At 44.7% G+C, this 19,096-nt stretch overlaps 1 protein-coding gene across 1 annotated transcript in view; it reads right to left on the bottom strand.

Annotated features, from left to right (window-relative positions):
- The window catches only part of LOC310691029 (dynein axonemal heavy chain 11-like), a 228,191-nt gene that overhangs the window by 10,516 nt on the left and 198,579 nt on the right, over positions 1-19,096 (bottom strand). The window contains exons 65-70 of the mRNA XM_083470619.1: positions 18,849-19,076; positions 17,497-17,688; positions 16,998-17,117; positions 11,624-11,866; positions 8,572-8,754; positions 4,930-5,045 (exon numbers count right to left, since the gene is read on the bottom strand). Of these exons, the coding sequence (XP_083326745.1) occupies positions 4,930-5,045; positions 8,572-8,754; positions 11,624-11,866; positions 16,998-17,117; positions 17,497-17,688; positions 18,849-19,076 (1,082 nt within the window). The remainder of the gene's footprint in view (positions 1-4,929; positions 5,046-8,571; positions 8,755-11,623; positions 11,867-16,997; positions 17,118-17,496; positions 17,689-18,848; positions 19,077-19,096) is intronic.

The raw sequence follows: 19,096 nt of genomic DNA, 5'->3' as shown, positions 1-19,096 counted from the left end.
AAGTGTCATTTTCAAAGTATAACGGAATGGTGTTTTGTGGGATCTTTCGTGGTGCACCGGAATCTTTGCGAGAAGGTTAGACAACATGTCATCGAGCAAATATTACCCTACATTGTCCAGTGCGTTGTCCCCATCACTTTCCTAACAGCAAGGAATCCAATTTTGGAGAAGGCTTTGGTGTGCAAGCTGAATTTGCTGGTATATGATTGAACCCTACCTGAAAATAAGCCCTCTACTCCTCCTTCTCACCCAGTTTTCTATTTTTTCTCTCCAACCATTGGTCAATATTGCATGGCCACTGAATATTCCTAGCTCTCATATTATTATTGTTATTTGTTCTCTCTGTATTTATTTGTATCTCGCCCTCTTTCCAGACCAGGACTCAAGGCCACTTACAGACAAAATAGAAAAAGCTACAGACTTAGAAAACATAGCCATTAAAAATTAAACATTAATAGAATTAAGATAATATAAAATATCTAAAAATACAGATAACAAGAAAATAAAAAACCAAAACAGTAGCACTATTAAGTATCTATTTTTCATTCTCTCATGTGTGTATTTTCACACACATCCTTGTTTTTGTCAGCTGCTAAGTAATGAATTGTTAACATTTGTAAGATGTCCTCTCAAGGGATCCTCACTACGTGCAGTTTTCTGGTATTCAAAATCTATGTACGTAAGTTCTGGGCTTGTTTTTCTCCACTGCCTCCAACTCATCACCATGGGCATGTATCAGCAGATTTACACTGCAGCATCTTCAGCCTCCTTTTCTGTGTAGCACTACTGGGGAGGTGAGGTAATGGTTCTGCTGTGGATGTCATCCTTCCACGTGGCTGAGATGGCACCCTACTAAAGAGCCACATCTTAGGTTGGGCTTCTAAGGTTGAAGGAGGGTACTTGGTCCAAGTCTGGTTTAAAAACAATGAGCCATGAGAAGGGAGGGTGGCAGGCGCCTGGATCGTGCCCATCAGGAGTCAGAACTTGGACTGCAAACCAAACAGGCACACAGAGGTCAACTGGCTACAGCCTTGCCCACTATTGGCGAAACAAATTTCAGCGATTATTTCTCAGTTTGCATCTACACATATAAATTAGCACATGCAATTCTCATGCAAAACCTCCTTTGGCCTCTTATTTGGTGATGCACAAAGTGGCCACTCCATTCACAGGCAGAAGGTTCTTCTTGTAGCTAAGTAGAATACAAATAAAAAAGTCAAGGAACCAGCCAACTGAGGAATTTTTGTTGTGTTGTGCACAGCCCACTCGTTTGACTGGGGCTAGCTCAAGAGATGTTCCCAATGGATTGTTCTCCCAGACCATCTTAGCCTACTGAAATTCCATCCTCGTAGGCTTGCCTCATTCCGTCCTCTATTTTAAAGAACATTTTTCTGGGTTCCTGCAGGTCCGCTGAATTCAGTCTCTGGTGCCTTCGCAGAATCAAGAATCAAATCCCTCCTGAATTTCTCCCCCTCGTGAAGCTTAATGCTACTTAAGTAAGTCGCTATCTTTTCGACAGGATGCTTCCCCAAGGGGGAATCATCTAAGTGGATGACCATTCAGTATCATAAGACTTCCCGGGGGGAAATGAATGCCATCTCTCGGAACAGACCACAGCTGGGTTAGTTAAAACAGAGACCACTGAGCAATGCTATAATGAGCTTCAGAGGCAAATCAGGTGTGGAAATCTTCAGGATTCTCTTGTATTGCTTCCTGGGATCCTGTTTTCCAATAAACACATGATAGAAAGGCATGACTTGTGGCTATATTCGCATTCCCCAAGGCCTGCTAGTCCTTCCGGCCATCTGCAGAACATGCATTTTGTGCAGCCTCTCATTAAACCCGAAAACATTGCTTTATGTCAGGGGATTGAGAGAGAACACACCACAGTTGGTTGCTGCAAATCTTGCTCCAGCTAACAATTCATCGTGCCGGATCGGTAGGTCAGTTGCTACTCAACGACTGCAATAATTCTTACAGCCTATCGTCGTGATGCATTTGCTGTCCTTATGAAGCTCAACATACGAATTTATCCAGAATTCTTGCTGGTCCAGCCCTCTCTGAAATATTGATTAAATGCCAGAGATTTCCTCTGTGGTGGGAAATATAATAAAGCAGATTGGACGGGGTGGGTGGGGATGGGGAGATAACAGATTGCCAGTGAAGCATAATGCTTTATGGCTGCGCATTAAATAGGCACCAGCAAGTAGCTATATGGAAGACATGTCTGTCTGCAACGGAGAATTCGGCCCCAAACTGAACTTCAGGAGACGCCTCCTTCCAAAGCAGGTAAAGTGTAGTACTGATGCCATATTCTGGATCACGCAGGCAGAGAACCCCCCTTTAGAGTTGGCGGCATTGCTGTTCTGCCGTGCAATTGTCTATGAATCACCAAAGGCCCAAACCCAGGAAAACTGGGTGGTAGGTTTAGTTGCAATAAATGAACACTCATGCTTGAAATACTGTGTGTGAGAGAGACAGGGAGGGGTGTTTGTGCGACAGTGGCGTAGCGTGGGGGGTGCAGGGGGGCCGGCCTCACCGGGCGCAACATCTGGGGGTTAGGGTTAGGGGGCACAAATCCACGGGTTAGGGGGCGCAAATTACTTGCCTTGCCCCGGGTGCTGACAACCCACGCTACGCCACTGTTGTGCGAGTCTGTTTTGAAGCATTTACAAGCTTCCTGATGACCAAATTTGTGTCTCCTCTCATACTACTAGAACAATACAGTAGGAGAAGCGTGATTTGACTAAAGTCTGAGGAGGTTTCCCCGACCTTTATTAATTTAATTAATTTGGGGGGGGGGAATTATAGATCACTTAATGAGAAAACTATGATATTTGATGCACACAGAATCATTGAGTGGTGTTCAATGCTATTCCTACTCAGCGCAGACTCATTGAAATCAACGGACATGACTACAGTAACTTAGGTTCATTAATTTCAGTGGGTTTACTCCTATTAGGACTTAGCTGAACGCAGCCCATTATTAATAAAACACAAAACAAATTGAACTTAAAAAACCACCACCTATAATTAAATTATATGACTAGACAGGCTTGCTGAAATAAAAAATTTTTCAGGGGTGTCTAAAACAATATACAGTGGTATCTCGGTTTTTGAGCGTCTCAGAAGCTGAACATTTTGGTTTTCAAATGCTGAAATAAGTAAGGAATATCTTTCCCTGCATAATTATTTGAGCCACGATGAGCACACCTGAGGCCTAAGGAAAACTTCTCTTTGTATTATGTGGGCCCTAGTCTCACTGTATCATTGGATTATATCAAAGGCTTGGATAAGGATGGAGTGTGGTGTACATGTTTGGAGTTGTAACGATAATCAGCTGCAGATCAGGTATTCTCATGGATCAGTCGGTTCCCCAAGATTTTTTCATCATTAATTTCAACTACTTGTATGCCACTTAATGATAATAGTCTCTAAGCAGTGTACAAGTAAGTTGATACTTTATAACTCTCACTCACCACTCTTCTGACACTACCATACCTAGTGTACCTCTCGAGATAAACTTGTACAGTGGTACCCCGCAAGACGAACGCCTCACGAGACGAAAAACTCGCAAAACGAAAGGTTTTTTCGTTTTCGAGTTGCCTCGCAAGATGAATTTCCCTATGGGCTTGCTTCGCAAAACGAAGCTTGCCCCGCAAGCTCCGGGGACAGCGGGTCTTCCCCGCTGTCCCCGGACCTCTCTTGAAGCAAGGGGCGGCGGGGAGATCGCTTCTCCCCACCGCCCTTGCTTCAAAAGAGGTCCGGGGACAGCGGGAAGCGCAGCGCTTCTTCCCCGCTGTCCCCGGACCTCTTTTGAAGCAAGGGGCGGCAGGGAGAAGCGATCTTCTCCCCGCAGCCCCAGGTCCGGGGACAGCGGGAAGCGCAGCGCGTCTTCCCCGCTGTCCCCAGACCTCTTTTGAAGCAAGGGGCGGCGGGGAGAAGCTGTCCAGGACCTCTTCTGAAGGCGGGCGGGGGGCAAAAGTCTTTGTCCCCCCTGCCTGCCTTCCCAGGGGCTTTTACATCGTCCCGGGCGATTTTAAAATGCCGCCCGCCAGCATTTTAAGATTGCCCCGGACAGCGGAGAAGTCCTCCACTGACCCGGGGTTTTTTAAAATGCTGGGGGTGGGAAGAAAAGCCCTTGTCCCCCCCCAGCCTTCAGAAGAGGTCGGGGGACAGATTGTCCCCGGACCTGGTCTGAAGGCGGTTTCCATAGGAACGCATTAATTGATTTTCAATGCATTCCTATGGGAAACCGTGCATCGCAAGATGAAAAACTCGCAAGAAGAAAAAACTTGCGGAACGAATTAATTTCGTCTTGCGAGGCACCACTGTATTTGGTGGCGCTGTGGTCTAAAACACTCTTGGGCTTGCCGATCGGAAGATCGGCAGTTCGAATCCCAGCGACAGGGTTTGCTCTTGTTGCTCTGTCCCAGCTCCTGCCAACCTAGCAGTTTGAAAACACACCAGTGCTAGTAGATAAATAGGTACCACTCTGGTGGGAAGGTAAATGGTGTTTCCGTGTGCCCTGGCTTCCGTGATGGTGTTCCATTGGGCCAGAAGTGGTTTAGTCCTGCTGGCCACATGACCCGGGAAGCTGTCTGTGAACAAACGCCAGCTCCCTTGGCCTGAAAGCGAGATGAGCATGACTAAACCGCTGGTGTGCTTTCGTTGCACAGATTTAAACCGCCAACCTGATCAGCAGGCCCAGGAGGCTCAGTGGTTTAGACCACAACACCACCCGTGTCCATATATATAATTGATGCTATATGTAAGGTAAGACTGTAGTCTTTTTTAAAGGATGGGTGCAACACTACTACGCATCACTACAGTATTTATAAGCAAAAATATTGCCGAGTTTCTCACCCCACCCCACTTTTAGCTGCCCGTGACAAAGAATCTACCCTGATCTGTTGGCATGAGACTCACCACTGAGCTAGGCTGTAGGTTGATGGATAAGCCAGTTTCATCCAAGTGTCAGGAAGATTATCAAAAAAGAGAGCTGTCTGTAGTTGCTCCATCTCAGCAGAGATTGCCAACTCACCCTAACAAAAGAAAACATTAGTGTGCTATTTGCGTCGCACAAAGAGACCGTGATAAGATGACATGATAAATGATAGAGGGCTTTCTTCCCCCCTACAGTAAAAACACATAAGGTAGCTGAATTGTCAAATGTAAAGAATATCTTGGCTCTTAAAATTGGGGTGAGTTATTTATTAAAAAGAGGTGAAACGATCATGCAAACACAAGCGGCGGTTCCTGTCTCCTCTTCGTTTCTTAAATATAATTGCGAATATCTGAAGAAAATTATGCACAACAAGCTATGGGTTGGAATCCAGAGTGCTCTCCGCAAATGGAAGAACACCTTCTGTTCACAGAAGCAGACTGAGATCCCATGGAAAACTCTCTTTGAGGAAGGAGGGCATTTTCACTTTTCTCCTTTTAAAAAGTATTAACATATCATCTTATATATATATATATATGGCAGCATCGGTGGTGTATAGTAATAAAACGCCATTAGAAACAGTACAAAACAATCATTAAAATGACTGGCCAGCTCTCATCTGCAGCCCCTGAAATGACGTCTACACTGCTCCAGAGTTCTCAACTCACCACAGCAGCTTTTTAGTAGACAGTGGGGGCTGTAGGAGGGAGGAGTCGTCTTCTCTTGGTCCTACCACCCTCACAGACATGCTTGCTAGGGCAGTGTTTCCCAACCGGTGTTCCGCGGCACACTAGTGTGCCGTGAGAGGTTGGCTGGTGTGCCGTGGGAGGGAGGCGGGCGAGGCGGGCGGTGAGAGGCGGCGGCGAGGATCCGCGTCGAGCCGGGGGCGGCTCCGCAGTGGTGGTGCCGAGGTTTCTCTCTCCATTCTCCCCTCACACACACACACAGGAAGATCAGCTGACAGGACCCAGCCAATGGGGCGGCGGCGGGGCAGCGCGTGCAAAAAGGAGGAGCGCGAGACAGCGGACGAGGAGGAGGCCGGCATGTCCGGGCAGCAGCAGCAACAACAGCAGCAGCAACTCCCGGCGACGGCTCCTCAAGCCCCTGGCAACCCTACTCCCTCACCGGCCTCGGCCGCCCTCCTGCTCCACCCGCCGCCGCCTCCCCCGCCGCCGCCGGCCACCTCGGCCCCGCCGCCGCCCCCTCCTCCGCCCGCTATCGCCGCCACCACGACAACAGCCGCCGCCGCCTCAGCTGCCGCCGTCCCTCAGTCCCTCAGTCCCTCGCTTTGCTGCGCTGCCTCCTCCCCCCCCACCCCCAAAGCTTGGAGGTTCCCCGGCAAGGGGGAGGGGAAAAAATTGAAAACTTTCACTTTCGTGCGTCCCTCCCGGCGTGACGCTGCGCGCTGACGTCACGGGGCTGTAATGGTGGTGTGCCGCGAGATTTTTTTCTTCAAACAAGTGTGCCTTTGCCCAAAAAAGGTTGGGAAACACTGTGCTAGGGACACGGGAGAGGGCCTTTTCGGTGGCTGCTGCCAGACTTTGGAACTCTCTCCCCAGAAAAGCCCGACTGGCTCCCTCCTCGCTGTCCTTCGACTTCCTTGTTCCAACAGGCTTTGGGGAACTTACTGTTTTTAATTAAAGGGCTGGTGCTGTTTTGTTTTTACTGTGATTATTTGCATGGTTTTAATAGATTTTATTCCTTCAGATGTGAAGGAAATAAGCAGCTATCCTATCTTCAAAAGACATCTGAAGGCAGCCCTGTTTAGGGAAGTTTTTAATATTTAATGCTGCATTGTTTTTAAAACTTGATTGGGAGCCGCCCAGAGTGGCTGGGGAAAGTCAGCCAGATGGGCGGAGTATATTATTATTATTATTATTATTATTATTATTATTATTATTATTATTATTATTATACCTGTACGCAGTTTTAATTCTATCAATGCTTAATTGTTTTGTAATGATTTTTCCTATGTTTTTAGCGGTTCTTGTTTTTATCAGCAAGCTGCCTTGAGCCCTGTCATGGGAAAAGGTGGGTGGTAATAATAATATTAATAATTATAAGTGTAATAATAGACAATTGCCACTGCTATCCTTTCTCCAGCAGGAGCATCATGCAAGCAGAGTTTCGCTCACTGGATATTTGGATCCAACCCATGTAGAATAAAATACTCAAAGGCCTGATCATGTAAAATGTAAGCCCTTAAATATAAATATAAAAAATGGATCAGAGGGGTGTGGGGGGAAGGCCGTATAGTTAAATTACCACATTGTTACTGTTATGTATTGAAGTTCTCACCCTGGCCACCAGGGGTATTGTGTATATAGTTTTCACTCAGGTCCACACCAGTTACTTTAGGCGGGAAACCCTGGGTTGTAGTTGCTACAATGTTGATAGCCAGCTGCCTATAAAAGCAGGCCGGCTGAGCTGTTTGCTGTTCAGTTCTGTTCTGGCCTGTGAATAAACAAGAGCTGTTTGAGGAATCGCTGTGTCGTCTGCTATGTCTCCCCACAACTTAACACTGGCGACGAGGATGGGATCGATGGACATCAGAGCACAGCCAGACACGGCCACCCTCTGAGATGAGCTGAATCACGGAGCTGAAACACTGAGCGAAATCACGGAGCAGAACCAATTCAGAGCTGACCGTTCTGGCTAGAGCACTGTGTTCCATCCATCGCCCTCCACGTCAACATCAGAACCATGGCGTCACCTGTGCCTCTACGCCGTTTGTGCCAGCCTCTGAATCATGGGACTCCTACCTCGCTTGGTTCGACTGCTACCTCCAAGCCAATGAGCTGACAGAAGTATCACAGGAGCGTAAGCGGGGCCTATTCCTCAGCCTCTGTGGGCCTGAGGTGTTTGAGATGGCGTGAGCATTGGTTGCGCCTGTAGCAGTCCAGGCAGCACCGTGGGACACGATTCAAGAGAAGCTCTGCAACCGCTACGCGCCAAAGCCGTCCAAGATTGCTGCCCGCCATGCATTCTACCACTTGAACCAGGCAGAGGGGGAGTCAATCTTTTTACCCAATGTGGGGCTCGAACCCTCAACCCTGAGATTAAGAGGCTCATGCCTATTGACCGAGCTATCACCACATCCTGGGTCATTATTGCAACATGAAGTCCAGGCTCCGGGTTCAAAGAGATCAGTGCACTAAGTAGCTATATGCCATATCCCCAATAGAACATGCAAATTCCTTCAGGTTTACCAGCTACCAAAAATACGGAACTTAATTCACTTTGCTGGGATTTTCTGTCTTCCAATGACTTTGAAAGAGACCTGAGGCCCCTACATCAGCCAAGCCTACGAGGAAATTGAATTTCAAATCCTCATTTGGATGGAAATCACCTTTGCTTTCTTTTGAAGGGAACCCAAAAATGATGGCAGCTGGTAACCTTTCTCTATAACGTTGGAATCTATCATAGCCATAATAATAAAATTGCTCCAATTGTCATAGCCATAATAATAAAATTGCTCCAATTGTGTCATGACGGAGACAAACTAAATGATGGAACGGATGCCACTAATCCCAGGAAGAGACAATTTGTTTTCAGTGTTTTCATCCACACATCCATTTTATTTATATCTAGAGCTCTAACAAAACAATAAAGCAAAGTACACACACCTTAAGACCGAGATCAAGTTCTTTAAGGGAACGTCTTATCTCGTGTAATAGTATATTCATCCGTTCACATTCTTGAAAGCAAACCAGGATATATGGAGAACGTTCAGCTGTTTTTGAGGTAATGTCAGACATGTTATATCCTTCCGGAAGCTTCTCTTGTATGTCATCTAATATGGCCTTTACCTGCAAGCAGGGATAGATGAATCTGTTAGTTTCATTTTCTCTCAGCTTCTCAGTCTTAAATTCAGTTCTCCACATTTCCACAGTAAACTGAAGTGCGATTTTTAAAAATCCTCATGAAAACTCATCAGTGTTTTAGTGTGAATTTCTCCTAATAAACATATTTTTGTATGCAGTCAATATACACATTTGCAATTTATAATATAATATAATATAATATAATATAATATAATATAATATAATATAATATAATATAATATAACATAACATAACATAACATAACATAACATAACATAACATAACATAACATAACATAATATAATATAATATAATATAATATAATATAATATAATATAATAGTATTTTTTTCACTAATACATGTATCACAAATACAATGGTTGGGGAATTGCAATGGCAGAATTCATAGAAATCTGTATTTTGAACGATAGCTGTGTTTTGCTTTTCATACTGATTTCTGTGTTCTCATTTAAAATGTACATAAAAATTGAATCCCAACCTGCAACAGATAGTAACATTCCTAGCAGAAGTTTCACTGGGATCCAGCTCTGTGGATATCAGCTTTAGAGGTGCTATTTCCTTGCTTCCAATGACCCTAGCATACTTCAGCTGCTATTTGACAAAGATTACGCACAAGTCTGTCTGCTTCAATAAACTCAATAGAACCTGAAGTTTTAAGCAAGCTTAAAGGTAAAGGTAAAGGGACCCCTGACCATTAGGTCCAGTTGTGACTGACTCTGGGGTTGCGGCGCTCATCTCGCTTTATTGGCCGAGGGAACCAGTGTACAGCTTCTGGGTCATGTAGTCAGCATGACTAAGCCGCTTCTGGCGAACCAGAGCAGCGCACGGAAACGCTGTTTTTACCTTCCCGCTGGAGCGGTACCTGTTTATCTACTTGCACTTTGACGTGCTTTCGAACTGCTAGGTTGGCAGGAGCAGGGGCCGAGCAACAGGAGCTCACCCCGTCGCGGGGATTTGAACCACCAACCTTCTGATCGGCAAGTCCTAGACACTGTGGTTTAACCCACAGCGCCACCCACGTCCCTTTAAGCAAGCTTACTAATGAGTAAACACAGAGGCCTAGTTTGTATGACATGATAAACTGAACTATGCCTTACTGGGACCCTTGAACATGGTGGCTTAGGGGATAGATGAATCTGTCAATTTAATTTTCTGTCAGGTTTGATGAGTCCCTGAGCTACTGAAGGTAATGGGGCCCTTTCTATGTCCAGCGTGTTTTTACATGAGTAGAATGTGTCCTTTTATTCAAAATGCACCTCTGGGTTATTTGTGGGGCCAGCCTGGTGTTTTTACATGAGTAGAATGTGTGCTTTTACTTAAAATGCATCTCTGGGTTATTTGTGAGGCATAGGAATTCGTTCATTTCCACACACGCACCCCAAAATTATAGTCCGGCCCACCACATGGTCTGAGGGACAGTGGACCGGCCCATGGCTGAAAAAGTTTGCTGACCCCTGCTCTAAAGGATGAATGAGCTAAAGACAAATGGGAGTAACTCTTTCTGTCTGGGAGAGTGCTTTGCCAGAATGTTCCCAGGGATGAATTGCTTACAATACACAAGAAGGTGACTGAAGCATAGTTGCAAAAATGTTCAGAAAGCATTTGGAGCTATGACCAGCTAGTTGTTATTCCACATTGCAGAACTCTGTCAATGGCTGTTGAGACCAAACTAATACTTGTGGGGGCTGGATCCAGACTACATTAATTGAATTAATTAAGTCCTATCAATTTCATTTGATGGGACTTAAGTCATGACTAACTTATCCCACCAATTGTTTTTTTTAAAAAGGAAACTGGGTGGTTTTTGTTTTGTTTAAAAATTAATACTATAATTATACAGAACAATAACCTGTCCTCAGGTAATCATACCAGGCTGGCCATAAACAGAAGCTGGTCTCTTTAGGATTTTTTTAGGGCTTAAAAAAAGCAAACATTGGGTGTGTGTGTGTGTGTAATTTATGGGTCCCCATTCACTTCAGTGGCAGAATTCTGCTTTAGGGGTCGTCTCCAAAGCAGGCAGGGCAGAGGGCAGAGGAGAGAGCCTGCAATGAGCTTGAGGAGGTGCTCTGAGCTTTCGCACAAAGCTGGTTGTGCTGGGAAGTTCCATGTTTTGCTGCAATGGCATCGCAATGAATTATCACAAGGGCCGCTGCTGCAAAAACCTAACTTGCTCAAGGCCTGTTTTGTGATATGATTGTGAGCAGCAGCTCTCTCTCTTTCTCCCCCCCACTTCCCAGCCCTCATATCATTCCCTCCCCAGGCATTTTTATATATCATTGAATGCGACCTCCCGGGCAGGACTGGAACTTAGAGGGGAGGGGTGTTATGTACTGAGTTGAATAGGATTCAAAATGCAGCAGTCTGATTGCTCCTAGAACAATAGGATCCAAAATGCAGCAGTTTGATTGGTCCTAGAACAATAGGATTCAGAATGCAGGAGCCACCCAATCCAGCTCCAGGTGGAAGGGAATCCGCAACCTGATTGGCCTACAGGAGAATTCCGGAATTAGCCAATCACGTGGGGCCCATTGTGTAAATAATGTATATAAAGCAGATACTTTGGGGGAACTTCCATTCTTGACTCCAAGTATATTTCACAGACTGAGTCCAAGGGGTGGGGTGGGGTAGTACCTTTAACCCTTTGTTCCCACTGTGCCAGAATCGGAATCCCCCTGCGGCAAGTTCCTGTTACTTGTAGTGGAAGGGAAGTTCCCATAGGCTTGGGCAGATTCCCATTGGGACCACAACAGGGACAAAGGATTAATACTCGACTCTGAGTATATTTCATTTATTTTTTCCAGGGGTGGGTTGGTGGTGTTGCTTAAAAACTCACCTTTTCTTCCACGGTCTGTGATGCTCCTTCCCCAGTGATGGAGTCTTGGGATTGTAGCTCAAGCAGAGAATGGAACAGGTTGTCTGAAGTCACTGTCAAGAATTCGATCTCTGCGTTGGGATGGAGCCCATAATGGACGGGGCTTTCGGGGGGAAGCATTTCATCAATATATTTGTGGTAACCTTGGTAATCCAGGTTCGAAGGCACTACAAAGCCAGGAGCAAGGGCCAGTTTCCGATCAAACTATATATAAAAAAGCCCAAACACACATTAATCATGCCCTGCTATCAAGTATAAGGAGCTTGCCTAGGTATAAATCAAATTGTTCTGTTTATGGAGTCATTGCTGAGAATGACAAGACTTTTATAACATTTTAGAAGATTGTTGAATGCTGATCTCATTTGCTCGATATTTTAATTAGCTCTTTTGTATCTCACAGGTGCTGACATTCCAGTGCATTTTGCTGAAACACAGGTTAGTCTCCTGTTAGCAAATAACAGAAAGGAAAATTTCATTTAGAACTAAAGAGATGAGGGGTTTTTTGCCCCAAAAAAGCAAAGAAAAAAAGAAAAAGAAAAATGTTATTTCTTCCAAATTACAAAGTGCCGCTCTCTGGTGTAACATTATTATTCCACGTGGCAATTTTACTAAATGAAGCAATTTACAGGAGCATTTTAGAAAATGCCATCTTTTATTGAAATGAAAGCGTGTAATGGCATAAGGATTTTTAAAATAAAACAGGCAAGATTTCGTCTTTTAGACTATTACCAAAATACATGCATTGTCTATTTGACAAATCAATCTGCTCCCATAAAATAAAATAGAATTGCTGTTTCATAATAATGATTTCTGTTTCAAATGGCTTGCCGTGAGCCAAACAAGGTCTTTTATGGAACAGTATGACAATTGTTTAATGCACTGCCGAAGGTTCAGGAGTTCTGTTTCAGCGGCATCTCAAAATCCACTAAGCAAATATTTAGCACAAGCTCAAGTTTAAAAACAACAGGCACGTGGGAGGATATTTATTTATTTATGCCGGGTTGTATTGACTTGACATTCACAATGCTATTTGATGGTTTCGAAACGTTGCTGTGGGATGCTAAATTACGGCAGAGTCCCCACAGTTGTAAAATAATTATCAACCTGCCAAAATAACGCAGCAATGTGGGCAACAGCAGCAGCAGCAATGATAACAAGAAGGATAATGATAACGGGAAACGCTGGAACCTCAAAATAATGTGGGGTTCGTTGCTCAAAGATAATTTTCTCTAACCTTCCTTTCTGTGGTTCAGCATTTCAAATGGAAACAACCTGAAATCTTGAAAAACGAGACAGCATTGGGTTTGTGTGGGTTGAGAATAATTTTGGTGGCTTTCAGATGGAGGGTTAAATCCTAATGCCAGGCATGCTAATTAGGCATTCCTGACCTCCGCAAGGTATGCTTGGCGCGAGTCAATACCAATACTGAAAGTTGCTTGCTCAAACAAGAGAGAGGGGTCTGTTGCAGGAGCAGCACAGATGACACAGTTCAAAGCAAGAAATGCAATACCATCATGGGGAGGTGGCAACTTGTCCTCTTCCAGTTTGAATCCCAAATCAGCTGTAGAGCAACCTAGGGGTTGCCCACACTTAGCCTTTGCACCACACTTTCTAAGCGTAGGTCCACTGCTCTTCCCAGGAAAAACAGCTCTTTAAAGCAGAATTGGAACAAATGGCAGTTCAGGTTTTATGCTGGAGAAGCGCCAGAGGCAAACAAAAAAGGGGATTGGGACAAAGAGCTTTAAAGTGTGGACCTGTGTCTTGAAACATGGCACAAAAGGAAGTATGGATGAGCCCATAGATGCACAAATTACAGGGGGTGGGGACAGATCAGAGCTGTCTTTTCCATAGGGCTTAGTGGTGCGTTGCGCCAGGGCGCCAGCCTCTCACGGGCACCCCAGCAAGTGGGGGAGCTGCGCGGCTTTGCCCGTGGCTTCCCCTTTCCCTGCACGCCCGCCAGCTGCGCCCCGGCAACCATAAGACTGGTTGGAGTACAGCTTCCCTCCCAAGCCTCCTCGGGAGGAGAGCGATCCATATGGCTGGTGGGCTCGCAGCTTCCCTCCCAAGCCTCTGCGGGGATCCCTCTCCTCCTGAGGAGGCTTGAGAGGGGCACAGCGGCATGGGGGAGAGCTGCACCCCCCCCAGATGGCTGGCAGTGCGCAGCTACGGCCACCCCAATACTATCTGTGGTAATTTGGGGGCGCTGGGCAGATATTTGCACCCCGGCACTGCATCTGCTAAAGACGGCCCTGGGACAGAGAGTATGTCAGAACCGGTTCAGCTGCAGGTCAGCAGGTGAGCAGTAAAGTTTACTTTTTATTCAAGGAAACAGAACACAAACAGAGAAACTGTAAAGCAGCTGCCAGAACTGACCATCTGCGCCTCTCACTTCCCCCTAAATCTCCTCCCTCTCCGGCTGTTTCTCCAGCAATCTTAAACTCCGTTGGGGAGGGGCCCCCTGTGCTCTCTGCTTTGCTACATGCCCTTGAAGACAAGGGAGGAGGCGAGCTGGATACAGTAGGACCGGCAGGCTCCTGTGAACCCGTTGCAGCCTCGGCCACCCACCACACCTCCTCCTCAGCTGCCTATCCTCCATCTGCAGTGCTTTCTGCCTCTTCTTCCTCTCTCTCACTCAAGCCTGTTGCTTGTTCAGCCTCCAACTGTTCTCCTGCTGCCGCCATCCTCTGATGTGTCTTCTGTGTCCCACCACCATGTCCCTGGCTCAGAGCCTTCCTCTTCTGAGATTTTCCTAGAGGAAACCTAGAAGAACCTGCCACCATTCCTCCTCATCTAGACAGTCGCAGACAGGGTATGGATTAGGGCGTTGTATACTTACTTATTGTGACAGTCCCCTTAACTATTGCTTTTAGAAGGCTATGGGAGGACCATGATTTGTGGGGAGCTGGGGGCGTGGCTTTTGGATTTTATTAAGTCCCCTCACTTAAGGCTGAACCACGCTTCCTCTTGTCCTGCTGCTTTCCCCCCTGAGGAAAACAGCTTATTGGTGGCTCAATTGGTGCAAACAGCAATCAGGTATTTTGCAGATGATTTAGAGTTAAAGAGTGGATTTTCCTTGGGGAAAAGGGGAAAGGGCAAGGGAGAAAGCCTAGAAAGTGTTCATCAAGTGGAAAATGCTCAGATCTGAGCTTCCTAGGTCGAGCTGAAGCACTGGACCTCCCTTTAGCTGCGACGAGAAAACATTATTATGTGGTGGATGTGCAGGATAACTAAAGCATTCTGGGAAATGATTTACAATGAGTTGAAAAAAAATGTTTAAAATTACATTTGTGAAAAACCAGAGGCTTTTTTTGTTAGGCATTTTAGGTACAGAGATTCCAAGGGAGCAGAAACGACTATTCATGTATGTGACAACAGCAGCGAGGATATTACTGGCCCAGAGATAGAAAGAAGATAAAGTTCCAACCAGAGAGGAATGGCTGATGAAGATGATGGACTAGGCCGAAATGGGGAAACTGACTGGAAAAATCAGAAACCAGGAAAAGGGGGTGGCTTCCAACAAAACACTAAAATACAATAACCTATTAAACATTAAAAGCTTCCCTAAACAGGGCTGCCTTCAGATGTCTTCTAAAAGTCTGGTAGTTGTTTTTCTCTTTGACATCTGGTGGGAGGGCGTTCCACAGGGTGGGTGCCACTACCGAGAAGGCCCTCTGCCTGGTTCCCTGTAACTTGGCTTCTTGCAGCGAGGGAACCCTACCGAGAAGGCCCTCGGTGCTGGACCTCAGTGTCTGGGCAGAATGATGGAGGTGGAGACGCTCCTTCAGGTATACTGGACTGAGGCCGTTTACTACTATTGCATAAGCAGAATAGGGACTATTGATCTCTCTCTCTCTCTCTCTCTGACAGTTGCAGGGCATAATTCTCAGAGTGATTTAACTATCAACGCCTCTTTCCAGGGAACTCTGCGAACTGTGAGGGTGGGGTGGAAATAGAGACATCTTAATAACTCCCAGCGACCTCCACAAACCGTGGTTCCCAGGATTCTTTGGGAGAAACCATGACTATACGAAGTGATGTGAGACTGCACATATACTGTGGCTAGGACATGTTTTGCTCTCATCACAGGTATTCTTTCTTTTCTTTTCTTACCACCATAAACAAAAACAAGGGGCTAAGAATGAATATTTTTCACATCATTTTACAATAAATACATGATCCAAATTATACATTTTCTTCTTCCTAGCAATGCCCTGTAGACAATACATTGGATCAGAACCTCAGGGCCACGAGGCCAAGAAATGCAATTAGAGCATAAATTGTTCTCGATTAGAATAATGAAATAGAAGATTTTGATGCAATATTATCGAATGAAATTAATTGCCCCTGTCTTTGCAAGATTTGATTGAGAGATCGGGACTTTTTCTACCTTGAAAAAATGTAAGGCATCTTGCACAATAAAATTACCTGTCACCCTATCTGAGGTTGTGGAGGGGATGGCAATGTTTCTCCAGAATTTAAATCGAAGTCTGTTAATCCTCGGTGCTCGAAAGCAAAAGAAACTACAGTACAGAAATGAATCACCCCATCATAAGGTAGGTTAAAAAAAGAAAGAGTGCACTAATCTGAAGAGAAACCTGACTCCTAGACCTTGGTGCAAAAGCACGAAGTGATTCCATTTTTTAGGTTCAGAACAGTGATGCTTTGATTACTAGTCTCCAGCAAAGCTGAAACCTAAAAACTGATCAGTTGAGATGATAATTAATAATGACAATATCCCTTTATATGCTTGCTTCCATATAATAATGTAATTATGTCTCTGTGATCACAACGGAGCAATCAGCTGATCATTGCAGTTTGGAATTATGTGAACAAGGAAGAGCTAGGCATTCCTGGTTCATGTCCTGAGATATTATCTGGGGGGGACGGGGGGACGGGGACCAATGTTTAATTAATGGACAGCTCATAAAATGACCAGTCTAAAATACAGGGTTATTCCAGATGTTAGTATGAGTGCTACAATATATAGGTGAATGCTATGCTACAGTAGGAAAAGCTATTCTTTCACTACACAGTAAAATAAATGAATGGTAAACAAACATTGCAATGTAACTTTGCTTTCAGCGCCGGTGTAAAATTACAAAGCAGATTTGTTTTGAGTGTCAGATACTGCGAGGAACCTAAATTTGCACATTATCATCCTTGTTTGTCTACCGTCATAAATAAGGATGAGGAGGAAGATATTCTTTGATCAATGCAGTGATTAGCAAAGAGTATACTGTACATACTTTGGGGAGGGGGAAAAAAAGGATCTGCTTCCAGTAGGGGGAGCTCTAACTCAGGAAACGCATTGTGCAATCGCTAAAGCTCTTATTACCTGATAGGGTTGCATATATTCTTCCAGGTAAGTACAGCACAGCCGCCTATCCCAATCGTCTGTAATATGACCGCCATACATAATCTCTCCAAACAAGTAGCGTAGATCTTCCCAGGGTACCTGAGGACCAATAAGGTGGGGATTTTTTTTCTTTTCTTTAAACATACTCAAGATGTTAAAGCGAGGAATCAAGAAGGCACACAAACCAAACTGCGAAGGCAGAAAGCAGACTTGAGTTAGTGGCACAACTGCCTTCCTCAGCGAAGACCAAATCCGCCTCAGTCACCAGATTCAGAGCAGTATGTCACGAAACTGCCAGCATTCTGTTTGCCACGCTCACGGAAGGCATACGATGTGCTAATTGTCATTAAAAACCACATTGCAACATAGACAATAACCACCTGAGCACTGCATATGTGCAAGGGGGGACAGGAGTTCAAGCACAGCGCGTTAACCAAAGGGATGATTCTTAAGTGGGTTTGATTAAATGCCACCCTACCTGTGAGTTCCCTTCTAGGTAATTGTACAGAACATGGACCGAAATTGTAAGGTCCCCGTTGTTGAAAGGGTATTTCCTGTTCCAGCCCTGAGGTCCAAATTTCCGCCGCTCAGCCACACAGGCATGGAAGTAGCAGAGTGGAAAGAGAATCGCCTTAAATTCCTGCTCACGGGTACACTGGTCAAGAATGTTCTGTACAAAAGAAAGCAGATGAATGTTTCTTTTCCCCCGCCTCTTCTGAAAGAGACCCTGTGTCAGGGCATAGACAACACATTTCTGACAGCTGAAAGAACGGACCTGAATGACTTAACTGACAGAGGACAGGCACAAAATATTTGCTCTTTTAGTTTATAGATCATGGCATTTTCTCTCTCTCTCTCACACACAGCAACTATTTCATTCTTTCCCAAAAAGCCTACTTAAATGTTAACATGGGAGCACAAAATATATCTAAGGAAATCTCTTCAACCCTGAAAACCCTTAAAAAGAAGAATAGCCATTTCAGAAAAAATAAATTCAGCAATTGGTACAGTTATAACAAAATCTATAGGTCAGCTATCCTGTTCTAACATCTCAAGGAAATGCCAGTTAGCTGCTGGTGGTGACTCAAGTGTGCGTTGCATTGTTTGGCTTCTCTATACGTTGATATTTTAATGCCAAAAGAAAATAATAATAACAATGATAATAAAGTTTATTTATACCCCACCCTCCCCAGCCAAGACTGCTAACACCAGATATAAAACAATTGATTGAAATACAACTTAAAAAACAAGATTAAAATACAACATTAAAATGCAGCTTCATTTCAGCAGAAACTCAAAAACTTTTCAGGGGATGAAAACGTCAAGTCTCCACCAAGGCTAACTATCTAGACTGGTCCTACGTGGGCCAGAAAAAAGCCAGGGAAGTCCCCAAGTAGGAAAACAAGTTTTATTTCTTCATATAGTTTTCATGGTCGGATATTTTCAGTCAAGGTCTCTACTGTGAATTCAAATAAACTATGTCAAGCTGGTGCTACAGTCTCAGCAACATAGTACCAGTAATTTACAAAACATTGCACAAATAGTATGGCCCACCCTGCCATTTGCAAGGAATAATTTTTCAAAAGCAGTTTTGACCAATGGCGGTACTTAGCTGCACACAGTAGGGATATGCATGCATTTATGCCAGAGAACTATTTTTGTAAATAAATTTGTCAATCTAGGTTTTCTCACACTATTGAGGAGAGTGAGGGTCTGCTCCATTTTATAATCTGCAGCAGCTCTCTTCAACAACCATGTGGTTTCAAAATAATATGTTTAATAATCTAATTTTTTTTGTGGCTGATCCATTCAAGTGATATTTTTACTTGCCTGGTCAAAATTATCCAATGCAGCGTGAAGATTAGCTAGCATCCCGGTTGGTGGCTCATTGGTTATTTTAATAGAGTTTTCCAAGATTCCCTGTGGAATTACATGCTCTTTGGGGGTGGGGGCAGGTTCAACACTCATATAAACACGATAGGCTGAGTGGCTTCCTTCACTGTGCTTCTCCAGTAATTCCTCTAATGTGTCAAGCCACTTTGCAACAAGATGAATATTCTACAGGGAAGAAGAATAGA

This window comes from Podarcis liolepis, assembly GCF_965112155.1.
Source record: "Podarcis liolepis genome assembly, chromosome: 1".
In the NCBI taxonomy this organism is placed as follows: Eukaryota; Metazoa; Chordata; class Lepidosauria; order Squamata; family Lacertidae; genus Podarcis; species Podarcis liolepis.
This window is presented reverse-complemented; position numbering and strand designations above follow the sequence as displayed.